The 11846-nt window shown below is 61.3% G+C and overlaps 1 protein-coding gene across 2 annotated transcripts; it reads left to right on the top strand.

The window, feature by feature from the left end:
• The first annotated feature begins 1375 nt into the window (after positions 1-1375).
• Positions 1376-10109, top strand: TLE5 (TLE family member 5, transcriptional modulator). 2 transcript variants are annotated; one of them, XM_084276446.1, is made up of 7 exons: positions 1376-1532; positions 2047-2144; positions 3556-3619; positions 6131-6175; positions 7704-7766; positions 9148-9222; positions 9886-10109. In XM_084276446.1, exons 1-7 carry the CDS (start codon positions 1506-1508, stop codon positions 10102-10104), a joined length of 591 nt encoding a protein of 196 aa, XP_084132572.1. In that variant the 5' UTR covers positions 1376-1505; the 3' UTR covers positions 10105-10109. The 2 variants fall into 2 exon arrangements, with proteins under 2 accessions (XP_084132572.1, XP_084132571.1); XM_084276445.1 differs by having other exon boundaries at positions 9883-10109.
• Positions 10110-11846: the final 1737 nt, after the last annotated feature.

The raw sequence follows: 11846 nt of genomic DNA, 5'->3' as shown, positions 1-11846 counted from the left end.
CGCCGGAGCCGTGACGTGTGGGGGGTTATTTTTAAGCTGAAAACGTACTGATTTTTCAAGATAGACACAGAGCAGCATCTGAAACTGATGAAAGCTCCCTGCACGCTCACACAACGCCAGCCGTATTCCTGCCTCTTCTTCTCAGGCTGGCTTCCAGGGACCTGATCTCGCCTCGGCTCAGGCACATGTGTGTGTGTGTGTGGCTTGCAGGAGGCCCCATGGCAACAAAGTCCTTCCAGCAATGAAGTCGGTGGCCAAATCCCCCCCCCTTCCCTGCCTCTCTGCTCTCTGTGGGGCTGCCATCCATCCCCCGGGGGACACAAACTGCAGGGTCTGCTCCTCAGACAGCAGGTTTAGGAGCGGAGTTGGCACCCTGAGCAGAATCTGCCATTGTCTGGGGATGGGAGGCTTGTCGGGGGCCGGTCGCAGGTGAATTCCCTTGCCTCTGCCGTCCCTCCCGCTCGGCAAAGGCAGGGCTGGAACAGAGCAAAACAAACACCACCCCTCCGTGTAAACAAGCCCTGTTCTCCTGCTCGGGGAAGGATGCGAAGTTGCGCCACGTCTGACGGCGTTCCCAGCGTGGGTCAGATCCCCGCGTGTCACGGCGAGTTCCAGAACCTGGAAGACTCAGGAGCGGTGGCTTCAGCAGGGGCCAATCTTTCCCTGCCCTCCACCACCGTCGAGTAAGGATGCGATGCCCGGAGCCACGAGAGGTACCTCCACTGGGTAGGCCCACGCTCCGGAGCCACAGCACACCCTGCCCAGGGCTCCCGGGACCGGGCAGCGGGCTCTGCCCTCACACCTCCGCTGAGCCTCAGGGCCCCGGGTACCGCCGAGGCCTCGCCAGAGCCGGCTGCAGCCCCCGGGGAGGCTCCGCTCAGGCTGGCGTCGAGCCTGGGCTCCTCCTGCCTCTGCACCGGCCCCGGGCAAAGGGGAGGTCGATGGGGCCGGGCAGTCCCGACAGGGCTGCAACGGGCCGGGGAAGGGGGAAGGCGCGGGGAAGAGACGCGGGGAGGGGGGAAAGGCCCGGGCCGGCCCCGTGCCCTGCCGCGCCCGGCTGCGGGGCGGAGTGGGGGACACACACACACACACACACGACAGCCGGGCCGGGGCCCTGCCCGGCTCCCGCCGCCCCGCCGAGACCCGCGCCCCGCAGCCGGGCCGGTGCCCGCGGCCGCCGGAGCCGCGCGGCGGGGGCGGGGACCGGCGGGGGCGGGGGCGGCCGTGGGCCCGCCCGGCCCGGGGAGGCGGCGGCGGCGGCAGGTGGTGCCGAGCAGCCGCAGGACGGAGCCGGAGCCGCAGCCGCCATTAGACAATAGGCGCCGGCGGCGGGGCGGCGGGAGCGGCGCGGGGCGAACGGCGCGGCCGGGGCGGGGCGGCCGCGGGGCCGGGGCGGCCGGGCCCGGCACGGACAAAGGCGGCGGCGCGGGGAGCCGCGGCGGGCGCGGGAGCGGGCGGCGGCACCACCGGGCCGCTCCGTGCGGGGGGCCGAGCCGCAGCCTGACATGATGTTTCCACAAAGCCGGCACTCGGTACGGCGCGGCCGGGCGCGGGGAACCCGCCGGGGCGGGGCCGGCCACCGGGGAGCGGCGGGGGCCGCGGGCCGGCCCGGGGAGGAGGAGGCGGGTGGAGTGGGGGGGGGGCGCTGCCTGGCCTCCCTGTGACGGCCCCGGCGGGGCCGAGGTGACCGGGCGCCTCCCGCTGCCGGCAGCGAGAGGGCGCGGGTCTCTCCGGCCCCGCAGCTCCGGCCGGGCGCCGCGGCGCCGGAGCCTCCCCGGCGGGTGCCGAGGGGGGCGGCGAGGCTGCGGGCAGCGCCTGGGGGAAGGGCCCGGGCGCCGGCGGCCCCGCCGGTGACCTTGGGCGCGTCCCGGGCCCTCGAAGCGTCCCGCCGGCCCGGCCCGGCCTGCGAGCGCTCCGCCGCCGGGGCCAGGCGAGGCGTTGGGGCCCCGCCCGGGGTGGCGGGACCGGGGCGGGCTCGGGGCTGCCTCCCCGCGGGTGGGACGGGCGGGCTCTGCCGGCCCCCAGCGCTGTCTCCTCTTCTTCAAGGGCTCCTCTCACCTGCCGCAGCAGCTGAAGTTCACGACCTCCGACTCCTGCGACCGCATCAAGGATGAGTTCCAGCTCCTGCAGGCCCAGTACCACAGGTACGTGTGTCCCTGTGTGCGGGGGGCTGAGCCCCGCAGCCCGCCCGGGGCTGGCCGGCAGCGCTGCAGCACGCAGGGATGGCCCCGCTTCTCCTGCTCCCCGGCCTCGCCACGCAGAGCCGCGCCAAGGAGGGCACCCGGTGCCCAGCCTGGCTCGCCCGTGCCAGAGGAGGCCCTAAGGAAGGGGGTTAGGCTTGTCCACTGGCCAGCCCGTCGAGGAGAGCGAGCGTCTCCCCCTCTCCAGCCGAGGTCTGTCCTCTGAGCCCTGCTCAGCCAGGACCACGCAGAGGTTTGCCAAAGGCCTCCTGTGCCTTGCTGGGAATTTTCCTCCCTTCTTCTTGCTGGCTGCCCGTCACGGACAGCGAGTGCTGCAGGGGATGCTTAAATCCAAGGGCTGCTTTTCCCCGGGTGTGTGTGGAAATAGTTCTGCTGACCCAGGAGCTGGCGTGTGGCCGGCGCTCCTGGTGAAGCTCTTGGGTTCAATCCATGGGGTGATGGCTTCTTCCGTGGCCCAGCACGGTGCTGGTGGCAGCGTGTGCCACGGCCCTGTGCGGCTGCCACTTCCCCATCTGCCTTCCCCCCAGCCCGGGCTCTTCCAGGCAGCTGGGTGGCGGGTTTGTGGTGGTGTCATTCCAGCAGGAGCAGGCAGAAGAACTGCTGGGAAAGGGCTTTTCCTGGTGTTCCCATGTCTCTGAGCAGCGCCAGCCAGGGAGTAGGGGAACCCAAGAAGCAGACCACGGGAAGGGGGGCTATCCCCCACCCCGCTCCACCCCCTCTGACTTAACCTGCTCCAGAAAAAGCAGGTTTTGTGGAGGTGAAGCTGTTTCTTGTTTGAAACATAAAACCAGAGCACATGCCGGCTGCAGTTGCTGGGCTGGTGAGTTGGAGTCTCGTAAAACACTGGGAGCAGCAGCACTTTCTCTGAAGGGTGTGAAGAACCTGGGGGAGCTGGGGAGAAAAAAACCCCTTTCTTCTGGAATGATGTGCTGCACTTGAGCCTCCCCCCACCAGCCAGAAATGGATCTGGCTTTGGTTTTGAAGCTGTATTGCAGCGTCGCTTGAGGGCTGCAGAGAATCCTGTGCTAGAAGCTGTCCCCAGCGATGGGTTGAGGAAAGGAAACCCTTCCCTGAGCAGCCACCTCTGTTTCTGCCCAGCTTTCTGCTTCCCACCCAAAGGATTTGCCCTGGGGAGGTCATGGGCAGCCCTGCACCGCTTCTGTGTTGGCCAACTCCGGTTGGGAAGTGGCTTTTGCTACGGCTACTGCTGTGCCAGCACAGCTCTCAACATCCCTTGGGGTCTGAGAAGCCAGGCTGGCCGGGATGGGGCCGGCGCAGGAAGCAGCTGCTCCGTAGCGATCAACTCTCCCACCTCTTGTTTGTGGTTTTTCTCACTGTTTTCTGGCTTTTTCAGCTTGAAGTTGGAATGTGACAAGCTGGCCAGCGAGAAATCGGAGATGCAGCGTCACTACGTCATGGTAGGGACCGGCCCCGGCTGCCGCCAGCGTGTGGGTGGCACGGGGTGGGGACGCGGCGGTGAGCGGCTGCCCGTGCCCTGGCTTTGCCTGGCAGGGAGCCCGTGCTCAGGGGAGCAGCAGGTCCCCAGGCAAGGCTGGTGTTGGCTGCTCCGAGGGCAGCGGGCTGTGGGAATGTGGGGAAGTGGCAGGGAATTGTTGGATGTGGCAAATTGATGGGCCCAGGGGGGTGAGTGATGGGTTGGGACTTGGGACGGGGTCCTTGGACTTGCCACTGGATGCTTGGCTCTACTCCCCGTGCCCTGGGGCAAGCAGGAGCTGCAGGGTGCTGCCGTGTGCTGTGGGGACTCCAGGGGGGTGGTTGTGGCCAGTGAAAATACACAGCAGTGCCCTGAGAGGTTGGGAAGCTGGAAAACCCCACAAGCCAGGTGGGAGATGGAAGCAGGAATCAGTTGCAACATGAGAATCCTCTGCACCTTCCCTGGAGCCCTGCAGAGCCGTGGTGCTGAGCGTGGGGAGGGGTGGGGATGGGGCAGGGGGGGTGTGTGTGTCCCAGCACGGAGTGTGCAAATCCCAGGGCAGTGCCTGGGGAAGGTGTGGGACGTGCTGCCATGTGTGGGCAGCAGGCTCAGTCGTAGCTCTCTGAAGAGAAATCCACGAGCAGCAGCCGTGCTTCTGGGTGGGGGGTCGCCTGCCGGGTACCACCTCCGTCCTCCTGTGCCTGGAAGAGCCCCTGTAGCAGAGGGGAAGGATGCCAGGGCAGGCCACGGTGTGTGCCCTCCCCAGCAAGGAGTTAACAGGAGGCTGTGATGCTCTCCATAAAGATGAGCTGGTGCCTGTTTGCCAGCTGCTGCACCTGCTCTGGGAGGAAGAGATAAGGAGTAGAAATGAACACAGCAGCTCTCTGGAGCAGGGTTAGGACTTTTAAGACCAGAAATAGGGGAGCTGGCCTCTCCATCCTCAGGTACTACCCGTGTGTCCAGGCTCTGAGGCTGTGGGGAGTGAGGCGTGCTTGGGGCTGGGGACAAGGAGAAGAGGTCACAGCTTTCCTCATCTATTAATGGAGAAGCCTGCCCCCTTCTCACTGATTAATGATTGCTTCCTGAGCCTTGCAGCCCTCACAGAGACACTCGGCTCCAGGTGTGGCTGAGATACTATTCTTGTGTCCATCTCTTCCCTCCCCCATAGCTGACAGTCACAGAGTTACAGACTTGTAGGGGGTGGGAAGGGACCCCCAGAGCCCATGGGGTCCCACCCCCTGCCCAAGCAGGGTCCCTGGGACAGGGCACACAGGGCGGTGTCCAGACGGGGCTGGAATCTCTCCAGAGAAGGAGACTCCACACCCCCTGGGCAGCCACCAGAACTGATTCAGGTGACCATCAGCAGGGCAGCAGCAGCAGAGGGAAGGGCTGTTGCTCATTGTGCAGTTCTGGAGGCTTTGCAGCTGCAGCAGCTCCTGCCTGATCTGCGTGGCTGCGCCGGAGCCGTAGGGAGCTGCTCTTCCTCCCCGCAGCCGGTGACGGGAAGCGAAGAGGAGGGTTTGTGTGACTCTGCAAAGCTGCTACAGCTGCTCTGATTCCCTTTTCTGTTTTTTTTTCCTTTGAGTAAGTCACAATTTGCAGCTTTGGGGGTCGGGCTCCTGCTTCCTGCTCAGGCTTCAGAATGCAGAGAAGCCTTGGGGAGCCAGGAGCAGTGTTGGAGCAGACTCGGCTTCTCCGGCTCGCGCTGGCCGTAACCAAAACGATCATCCCCCTCGAATTCAGGGAGCATGGATGTGGATTTTCCCTTTCCTTTGAGGAATCAGGCTTGCAGCCTGCAAGCTGAGGGAGGAGATTTCCAAGCTCTCAATCATCAGCCTTAAACCAGCTTCTTCCAGGGGTCAAGAATCAGTTTCTCCTGCCAACAGATTGCTCCGTAGCCGCCTGTTGCTGCCGTGTGGGGAGTTTTCTGGGTGGGATTGGGTTTTTGTCTGTTGTTTTGGGGTGGGTTTTCTTTTTTTTTTTCCACACAGCTTCTTCCAAAACAGCTGGAGCAGTGTGCAGCTGGATGTGCTACATGCTAGATGAAGCCCAGTTGTGATCTCCTCTGCTTGCTGCTGAAGCAGCCACGCGGGCTGTAGGAGATGAGCCAGGCAAAGCTTGTTGAGTCAGGATGTCTCTCTCTTTTTGGCTGTGGATGTGGAAGTCTGTGGGGCCCTGAGCCTTTCCCAGCTTTGGAGCAGCACTGCTCACTCTCACCATGATGCAGGCTGCTGGAAAGGTGTCTTGAGGGGTGTTGCATGGGGTTTGGTCAGCGAGTTTAGCAGTGTGAGGATGGACAGGGGGTACATGGGCTCTGCCTTGAGAAGGTCTCTGTTGCCTCCTGCTATCTCTGTTTCTTAGGGCTGGCCTCTTGTCTCCTCCCAGCCTTTGCTCTCTGGCTAGGAGAGCAGCTCCCAGTGCTGCTATGCAGAGGCTCATCTTACAGTTTCTTAACTTCCCTTTCTTTTATCCCCTCTCCTCTCCTGCTCTGCAGTATTACGAGATGTCCTACGGGCTCAACATCGAAATGCACAAACAGGTAAGGGACAGGGCTTTCCCCGTGCTCCGGTTCTGGGCAGGGTGGGTCGCCTGCTGTGCTTTGCCCTCCCTGACTTCAGTGGTATTCCAGGAACTAGGAATGGCACAAGCCTGTGAAATGTCAGAGCTGCCTTTGAAACACTGGGAAGCCCCAGCCTCTCAAGGTCACCGTGCTCCCCGCCGGGCTGTGGGTGCGCTCTGGTTCTCCCCAGTGCCCAAGTAGGTGTTTAAGCACTGGACAAGGCACTGCCACAGCGTCTGGAGCTGTGGTGTAGGGTCAGTCAGCAGAGGCAAAGTCAAGGTGGAGTGCAGGAGGTGACCCCAGGTCCCTCCCAACCCTCCTCCCAGGCCCCAGCTGGGTTTCTGGCCCTGCCACCTTCCCCGGCGCCCAGGAGGGCTCTTGGATCACCCCAATATGGGGAAAGCTTTTGGCTCCCTGGGCTCTTCTCTTGGGCTCTGATGGGCTAACGTGGTGGCAGACCTTCTAAGAAAGCTTCCTTGTGATGGAGACTCTGCTGCAGCCTGGAGAAGTTTGTTCATTGCCCTCGCTGGTGGTGAAGTTGTTAATTATCCCCAGTGGTTAATTACCAGTGCTGTTAACAACAGGAGCCTTCTCTGAGCCTGACTCTATCTGGCTTCAGCTTCCAGTCACAAAGTTGTCTGTGTGTTGTGGCTTGAGGAGTTATAAGCCTCTTAACACAGTTCTGCTCCCCACAAGGGCACTTGGTGCCTCTGATCCCATCGCCCATGTTGGTGACCCCAGGAGACTGGCTTCCCAGGGGAAACCTGCATCATGGTAACGGGTCCAAGCCACAAATCCTCACTGTTGTCCCACGAACTGTCTCCCAGCCTGGTCTGCTCCTCCATGGTGCTGGGGGGCCCCTTGGCCAGTTTTGATGCTGAAGCCTTTGGCTCTGTATTTGAACCATTTGCAGAGGGCTGGTGGCTGTGCCCCTTTCCCAGGAGAAAAGCATTTAACACCCCAAAACTTGTCCCTTGCTTGTCCAAGGCTAGTGGAGAAGCAGCATGGTCCCTGGGGTCCCCCTGAATTGCCCCAGTCCCACAGCTCAGCTACACACAAACCCTTCCCTTTGGGGAGGGGGGGTCTGAGGAGGCTGAGAGTGGGTCTCTGGGGCAGAGTGGGGGTCTCGGTGGGTGCAGCACTTGTTTGTGTCTGTGTCCACTGTAACTCAATACATCCCCACCTGGGTCTAGCATCATTCTTCTCTCTGCTTGCTCCTGACTCTGTTAAATGAGAGCCAGGGGGATGGGGGGTGGGGAGGAGAATGTTGAGACCCTGTTCTTGGCAGTCAGCTGCATTGATTCATTTAACTGGAGGGAGGGGTCTGGGGGGTGAGGTGACACCCCACTGCCACCCCCCATGGCACCAGGATGCTGCAAGCCTCTTTGAGGGGAGCGTGGCATTGCATCCCCCTGCCTGGGGAGGGGGAAGAGGGGGCAGCTGGTGCTGAAGGTGGTCAGTCCCCACCTGCCTGATGCCTTTCCCCTCTCTTCTTCCCACCTTCTAGGCTGAAATTGTCAAGAGGCTAAATGGGATTTGTGCACAGGTTCTGCCCTACCTTTCACAAGAGGTGAGTCGTGCTGCGTCCCCCCAGCTCCTCCACGCTGGTGATGTGGGACATGAAGGTGCCACAACCACCCCACCCCACCCTGGGCAGCTCCTCACCTTGGGGTCCAGGAAACCTCCTTGCTTGCTCTCAGCGTGGGGATGAGCCCTTTAGGAGGGGTTTGGCCTGGATCCCTCTGCACAGCCCCCTCCCCAGGGCTGTGTGGTGGCTAATGTGCCAGTCTGTCCCCCTGCCTGTGTTCACTGAGCACCAGTGGTGGGAGCTTTGGGTGGCTAACTGGGGGAGGGGGACATTTAAAAAAACAAACACCACCTCCATATGGCTCCTCCTTGAGATCTGGTTCCTCTGCCTCATTAATTAATGCAGCTGATGGGCTCCTCCCACTTCCCTGGAGGAATTAATTGGGAAGATTTGGGAGTGACTGCTCGAGGCAGGAGGAGGGTGAAGCACCTCTGGTCCTGTGTCTGCCCATCTCCCCACTCAGCCCTGCTGAGGCTGAACTCCACAGCTCTTCCTGTGGCTGGCTGGGGTCAGGGCTGGCTGTGGGGTGGAGGCTGTGGGGTTGGGGGACAGGCTGGGGTTTGGGGTTGTCCTCACCCACCTGTTCTCATCAGAAGACCAAGTGTCTTGCTGGTCAGCTCAGCGCTGCCTAATAACAGCCACGACTAAACCCTTTGCATCTTAATGCAACCCCTTCCCCCCTCCCTCCCCACCCCTGTCCTGCTGCCAGGATGTGAGGAAAATCCATTTGCCAGAGTGTAATGAACAGACCTGGTGCTGGAGACCTCGTGCTTTGGAGGAGCCAGTCCAGTTGTCCTTTGGTTTTGGGATGTGGGATACAGCTGTGTTCCTGCCTGTGCTTGGAGCAGCCGTGCTGGGCTCTTCCACTGCAGCATCTTCCAGCTGCTGCAGTTGGGACCTGGGATGTATCCCAAGGAGTGGGGAGCTTCCCAAAAGCTTTTGATTTTAGGGCTTGCTCTGTTTGATGGTGGGGGAGGGTGTCTCCTTTCAGGTCTGGTCTGTGGAGGAGAGGGGAACGCAGGGTGAGGGGCACCTTGGAAGCCCTTCCAGCCGATGACCACCGTGCCTGTGCAGAGCAGGAGGAGGATTGGGAGTAAGAGGGGCTCTGCTTAACCCCGTGGTGAGGAACTGGAATGAAACAACATGTGTGTGGCTCTCCCTGCTCCTCACTGCCCGGTGTGTGTAAGGTCCTTGTCACAGATGAAGTGTGTGCAGGTGTCTCTGGCCATGGGGTTAACCAGCCTGTGGCTGTGCCTGGCATCTTGGTGCTGGTGGCTGAGATAATACACGTGTCAGACCCAGCAGGGCCAGGTCCCTGTGGTGCCATCAGTGACCCCGAATTCCTCTGTTCTCTCCACACCAGCATCAGCAGCAGGTCCTGGGAGCCATCGAACGAGCCAAGCAGGTTACGGCACCAGAACTGAACTCCATCATCCGTGTACGTGGTGCAGGTTTCATGTGGGTTCAGGGGGGTGGGAAGCTGTTCCTCTGGCCTTGGGGTCACAGCTGGGAAGGGGAGTCATGACCTGGGGATGGATGTTCCCTGCGTGCTGGGAGCAGGCTACTCCACGTGCCATGCTTCAGCCCTCTTGGGATGGGGCTGGGGGTGCTATGCTGGCACTGCCAGCCTGGGGCTGTCCTGTCCAGACCCGTTACTCCTGGGCTTGCAGGGGAGCAGAGCTCCCTGCTCTGTCCCAGCGGGGTGCAAAGAAAGGAGCTTTGGTTTTGAGCAGGAACCACAGCAGCTCCTTGGTAGGAAAACACCATCTGTTCTTGGTTGAGGCCGGGAGGGCTTTAACCACATCCTTGGAGCGAGCCAGAAGCTGAGGCTGGATATCCTGTGGGCTAGGGGCTGTGTGCTGGGGAAACACTCCTGAGCCTTCAGCAGCCCAAGAACTCCAGAACCTCAGGGGTTTTTATTTTTAAAGTATTTTTTCTTCTCTTCCTCCTCTTCCCCTGAGGCTGTGGTGTTCTCCAGGACATCCTGGCTGCTGGCACAGCCTGTCTGGGCAGCCCAGACCCTCGGGTCGGGGTCCAAGCACACTCAAAATGACAATATCCCTCTCCTGTCTCCCTGTCTGTCCATCATTCTCTACAGCAGCAGCTTCAAGCTCACCAGCTGTCGCAGCTCCAAGCCCTCGCTCTGCCTCTGACTCCGCTCCCCGTGGGCCTGCAGCCCCCGTCCCTCCCCGCGGTCAGCGCTGGCACCGGGCTCCTCTCGCTCTCGGCCTTGGGCTCCCAGGCTCACCTCTCCAAGGAGGACAAGAACGGCCACGATGGGGACGCCCACCAAGATGACGACGGGGAGAAATCCGATTAGAGTGAATGGGGAGGGGGCCAGGGGCAGGGGGCTGTCTGGGGGGTGCGGGGAGGGGGCTCTGTGTGTGTGTGGGGGGCGGGTTAATGCAAGATGCAGTATCTCTCTCTCTCTCTCTAGTTGCTGTGTGGCAGGATTGGGGGGGCTTGTGTCTGGTGGCAGCTTGCCAGGCCTGTTCCCAGGGGCAGCGGTGCCTGGGGGCTGCTCCGCCGCGACGCAGGCGCCGTAGCAGCGACCATTGTGCTCTCCCCCTGCCCAGCCTGGCTTCCCCCTGCCCAGCCTGGCTTCCCCCTGCCCAGCCTGGCTTCCCCCTGCCCCGCTCCATCGCAGAGCCGAGCCAGAGCTTGGCTCAGGCTGCTCTGGGGCTGCTTGCCCCCCCAGGCTGTCCCAGCTCCTTGGTGCCACATGGCTCCCCACCGCTCCCCCTCTCTCGGTATTTAAAGACACCCCTTGATCCTAACGGTTTCTGCACAAGCTCCCTGCTGGGCTCCCTGCTCCAGAACCATCTCCTCCTTCCCTGAGCACTCTTGATCTCGTCGCATCACCCCAGTCCCGCCCCCCCTGCCCCTCCTGCACTAATCCCAGGCCAGCACCTTGCTGTTGTGCATGTATCTGTTCTTAACCAGTCCTGTGGCGACCCCACACGCTCCGGATGCCGGTGTTCTCCCCGGCTTCTCCTTGGCCTCAGGCTGGAGGGGGAACCCCCCCCTGCTACCTGCTCACCTTCAGCATAGCACCCGGCTTTGGGGAGGGGGCTCAGGTGGCTGGCAGAGGGGCGGGCAGACTGAGAGCCTTTCCTGGTCCTCCCCACTCCCCATGCCCCCCCTCCCTTGCCCCCTGTAGAGGATACAGCAGCTTTCTCTGTTCTTATCTCCGTGCGCTAGCGTGTCTTCTAAAAAACAGAAATGGAACAAAAAAAAGAAGAAAAAAATAAAATTAAATAATAATCTGGTGTTTGTATATAGTCCTTTAGAAAGATCTTGTTTTGCTTTTTGTGTTTAATCACTTGACCTATAATAAGAGGAACTGAAAATGCTGTATCAAGGACGTACAAGCTGTGCCTTTCAAATAAAGAAATAAGAAGGTTGGTTAAAACCAGGACTTGCTGCCTGCTTTCTTTGCTGCCTTTGGGCTGATTTTTAAATCTTTCCATCCTTCTCCTGCCCCCTCCCTTCCTCTCCCAGCAGGTGATTTGGTGGGGTAGAACAGGCTAACCCCAGCCTTGGTTTCCTCGTGTTTTCATCCAGGGGATGTGGGAGGAAGAGCTGCTCTTCCCCCCACACCTTGAGGTGAGCCCGTCCCAGGACACCCCACACCCCTTCCTGGGATGGGGAGCTGTCTTGTGAGCCTAGAGTGGGGATTTAACACAGATGTGCCGAGTTCTGGCTTCTCTCTGGCTCTTCTCTCCACAGCTGCTGGCAGAGCGAGGATCATCTTCATTGCCACATCCTGCTCCGGGATGCCATCCCTCCCCCAGAGCTTTGGCTGGAGTCTGGCAGAGCCAGGGCAAGGAGGATGCTCAGGCAAAGCCAAAACATCCTGGAGAGCATTGTGCCAGTGGCAGAAGGGGCCTGGAAGGAGAAGCCTTCGTGGTTCATCGCGGCTGGATCAAAGAGCCAGCGAGGGCTATCGGTTCTCCGCTGGAGCAGGAGCAGGGTGGGTTGGTGATGCCTGGGAATGGTCCCCAGGGGCTGCCCCAGCTCTGCTCTGTGCAGGCATAATCCCTTTTTCCTGTGGGTGCAGGG

The sequence above is a fragment of the Gallinula chloropus genome (genome assembly GCF_964237585.1).
Source record: "Gallinula chloropus genome assembly, chromosome: 28".
NCBI classification, from domain to species: domain Eukaryota; kingdom Metazoa; phylum Chordata; class Aves; order Gruiformes; family Rallidae; genus Gallinula; species Gallinula chloropus.
This window is presented reverse-complemented; position numbering and strand designations above follow the sequence as displayed.

Coding starts and splice junctions, on each gene's coding strand:
- TLE5 (XM_084276445.1), top strand. CDS start 1,506: ATGATGTTTCCACAAAGCCGGCACTCG. Junction 1,533..2,046: donor TTCCACAAAGCCGGCACTCG/GTACGGCGCGGC, acceptor CTCTTCTTCAAG/GGCTCCTCTCACCTGCCGCA. Junction 3,620..6,130: donor TGCAGCGTCACTACGTCATG/GTAGGGACCGGC, acceptor CCTGCTCTGCAG/TATTACGAGATGTCCTACGG.